At 56.8% G+C, this 2,527-nt stretch overlaps 1 protein-coding gene across 1 annotated transcript; it reads left to right on the forward strand.

Annotated features, from left to right (window-relative positions):
• The first annotated feature begins 425 nt into the window (after positions 1-425).
• Positions 426-1,340, forward strand: LOC135441364 (olfactory receptor 14J1-like). Its single transcript, XM_064700916.1, has one exon. It carries the CDS (start codon positions 426-428, stop codon positions 1,338-1,340), a length of 915 nt encoding a protein of 304 aa, XP_064556986.1.
• The last annotated feature ends 1,187 nt before the right edge of the window (positions 1,341-2,527 follow it).

Genomic DNA, 2,527 nt, shown 5'->3' on the forward strand with positions numbered 1-2,527 from the left:
TAAGGCTGAGAAAAATAAACAAAAAAATTCTCGTAGATCTGAATAAACTGGGCTGTTACAGAGATGAGCAGTGGGCCCCTCACAGCCATCATCAGTGTTGCTTTTCCAGCCTCCTCAGGGTTGACTTTACGTTGCCATCAGAGCCTGGAGAGTCAGAGCTGCCCCTGGGCAGTGCCAGAGCTGGGAGGGGTCTGCAGGGCAGAGCTGAGCCCCCAGGGCTGGGCTGGGCTCTGGCAGCACTGGCAGGGCCCAGCCCTGGGCACAGGGAAGCAGCTGCTGGCAGGGACAGCTCCAGGCAGCAGAGCCTGGGGCAGGCAGTGGGGGGGGAAGTGCCCCCAAGCTGTGCTGGGATATTTAAAGTCATCTCCAAACGCAACTATTCCATCATTATTTTTCTTACAGATTCCCATGCCAAGACAGCACAAATGTCCAACAGCAGCTCCATCAGCCACTTCCTCCTGCTGGCATTGGCAGACACGCGGCAGCTGCAGCTCCTGCACTTCTGCCTCTTGCTGGGCATCTCCCTGGCTGCCCTCCTGGGCAACGGCCTCATCATCAGCGCCGTAGCCTGTGACCACCACCTGCACACGCCCATGTTCTTCTTCCTGCTCAACCTGGCCCTTGCTGATCTGGGCTCCATCTGCACCACTGTCCCCAAAGCCATGCACAATTCCCTCTGGGACACCAGGAACATCTCCTACACTGGATGTGCTGCCCAAGTATTTTTTTTTGTTTTCTATGCTATAACGGAGTATTTCCTTTTGACCGTCATGTGCTATGACCGCTATGTGTCCATCTGCAAACCTCTGCACTATGGGACCCTCCTTGGCAGCAGAGCTTGTGCCCACATGGCAGCAGCTGCCTGGGCCAGTGCCTTTCTCACTGCTCTCGTGCACATGGCCAATACATTTTCCCTGCCTCTGTGCCATGGCAATGCCCTGGGCCAGTTCTTCTGTGAGGTGCCCCAGATCCTGAAGCTCTCCTGCTCCAAATCCTACCTCAGAGAATCTGGGCTTCTTGCTGTAACTGTGTTTTTCAATTTTGGTTGTTTTGTGTTCATTTTTTTTTCCTATGTGCAGATATTCAGGGCTGTGCTGAGGATCCCCCCTGAGCAGGGACGGCACAAAGCCTTTTCCACCTGCCTCCCTCACCTGGCCGTGGTCTCCCTGTTCCTCAGCACTGCAGCCTTTGCCTACCTGAAGCCCCACTCCATCTCCTCCCCATCCCTGGACCTGGCCCTGTCAATTTTGTACTCGGTGGTGCCTCCAGCCCTGAACCCCCTCATCTACAGCTTGAGGAACCAGGAGCTCAAGGCTGCAGTGCGGACACTGATGACTTGATGCTTTCAGAAACATTAAACTGCTGGCCTGTTTCTGCCAATCACTTGTAATAAAAGTAATCTTCAATACTTCTTGTTAGTTTCATTTTGGAGGTTCTTTATCATTTTTTTAATTTAAAATATTGTCTACAAAGAGATGTCATTGTTTGTTCCACTTCTCATTTTCTTTCCCTTCTCCTTTACTGTGACCCACAGCCTATTTCTATGAGGAGCTGTGCTCTCAGTGGCTGTAAAGGAACGAAAGGGTCTCCCAGCAGAGTTTTCTGCAGAGATGCCCCTTTTGTTGCCTTCTCTGGAGCTGCAGCAGCAATGTCTGTGTGCAGAGCTGGGGGCAGATCAGGGCTGGCCCAGCAGCTGTGCCCAGCAGCAGCAGCAGCAGCACTTGGTGTTGCCAGTGCTGCTGCCGTGGCCCTGCCCCGCTGCCCTGGTGGCCCTGGTGTTGCTGCAGGGCCTGAGTGCTCTCAGGGCCGGGCACAGCCCTGGGGGTGGCAGTGCCGGGGCTGCAGCAGGGACAGGCCATGGGCACTGCTGGGGCAGCACTGACGCCTCAGCCCAGGGCCTGGGGGCTCCAGGCTCCTTGCCCACGCTCTCTCAAGAACACACCCAGGCCAATGCTCAGCACAGAAAACCCCCGTGAGCAGCCCCAGGCTGGCCGTGGGCAGGCTGGGGGCAAACAGCATGGCTGGGGCTCTGCAAGGGCCCTGGGGCAGATGGGAAGGAGCAGCAGAGCAGGGGCTGATCCATCCCCAGTGCGCTGCACAGCCCAGGGCAGCGTCCCAGAGCGTCCTCATGGAGCTGCCAACAACATCCCCCCTCTGCAGCCCTGGCCTCTCCCCCAGCTCACACAGGTGCCCCATCCTTGCAGGCACAGACATGGCAGCACTGGCTCAGCAGCCCCTGTTTGCATTGCACAGAGCAGGCAGGAGCACCCCCATGCTGTTGGTGTGGGGACATGAACCTGAGGGAGCACAAATGCCATCAGCCCCTGGGGCCAGCAAGGGCTGGGGGACACCAGGGAAACCACTCAGCTTTGTCCTGGCCTCTGCAGTCAGCCAGAAAGTTTGTTCCCATCAGTGGCAGTTTCCTGTCCCACTGCAGACGCTGTTGCTCAGAGCCAGGGCTGCCTGGCAGCCACCCCCAAACTGCCCTGAGCATTTCCTTGGCTTCACCTTTGGTTTCTTTCCTCGT

The sequence above is a fragment of the Zonotrichia leucophrys genome, unplaced genomic scaffold (assembly GCF_028769735.1).
Source record: "Zonotrichia leucophrys gambelii isolate GWCS_2022_RI unplaced genomic scaffold, RI_Zleu_2.0 Scaffold_259_72637, whole genome shotgun sequence".
Taxonomy (NCBI): Eukaryota; Metazoa; Chordata; class Aves; order Passeriformes; family Passerellidae; genus Zonotrichia; species Zonotrichia leucophrys.

Coding starts and splice junctions, on each gene's coding strand:
- LOC135441364 (XM_064700916.1), top strand. CDS start 426: ATGTCCAACAGCAGCTCCATCAGCCACTTCCTCCTGCTGGCATTGGCA.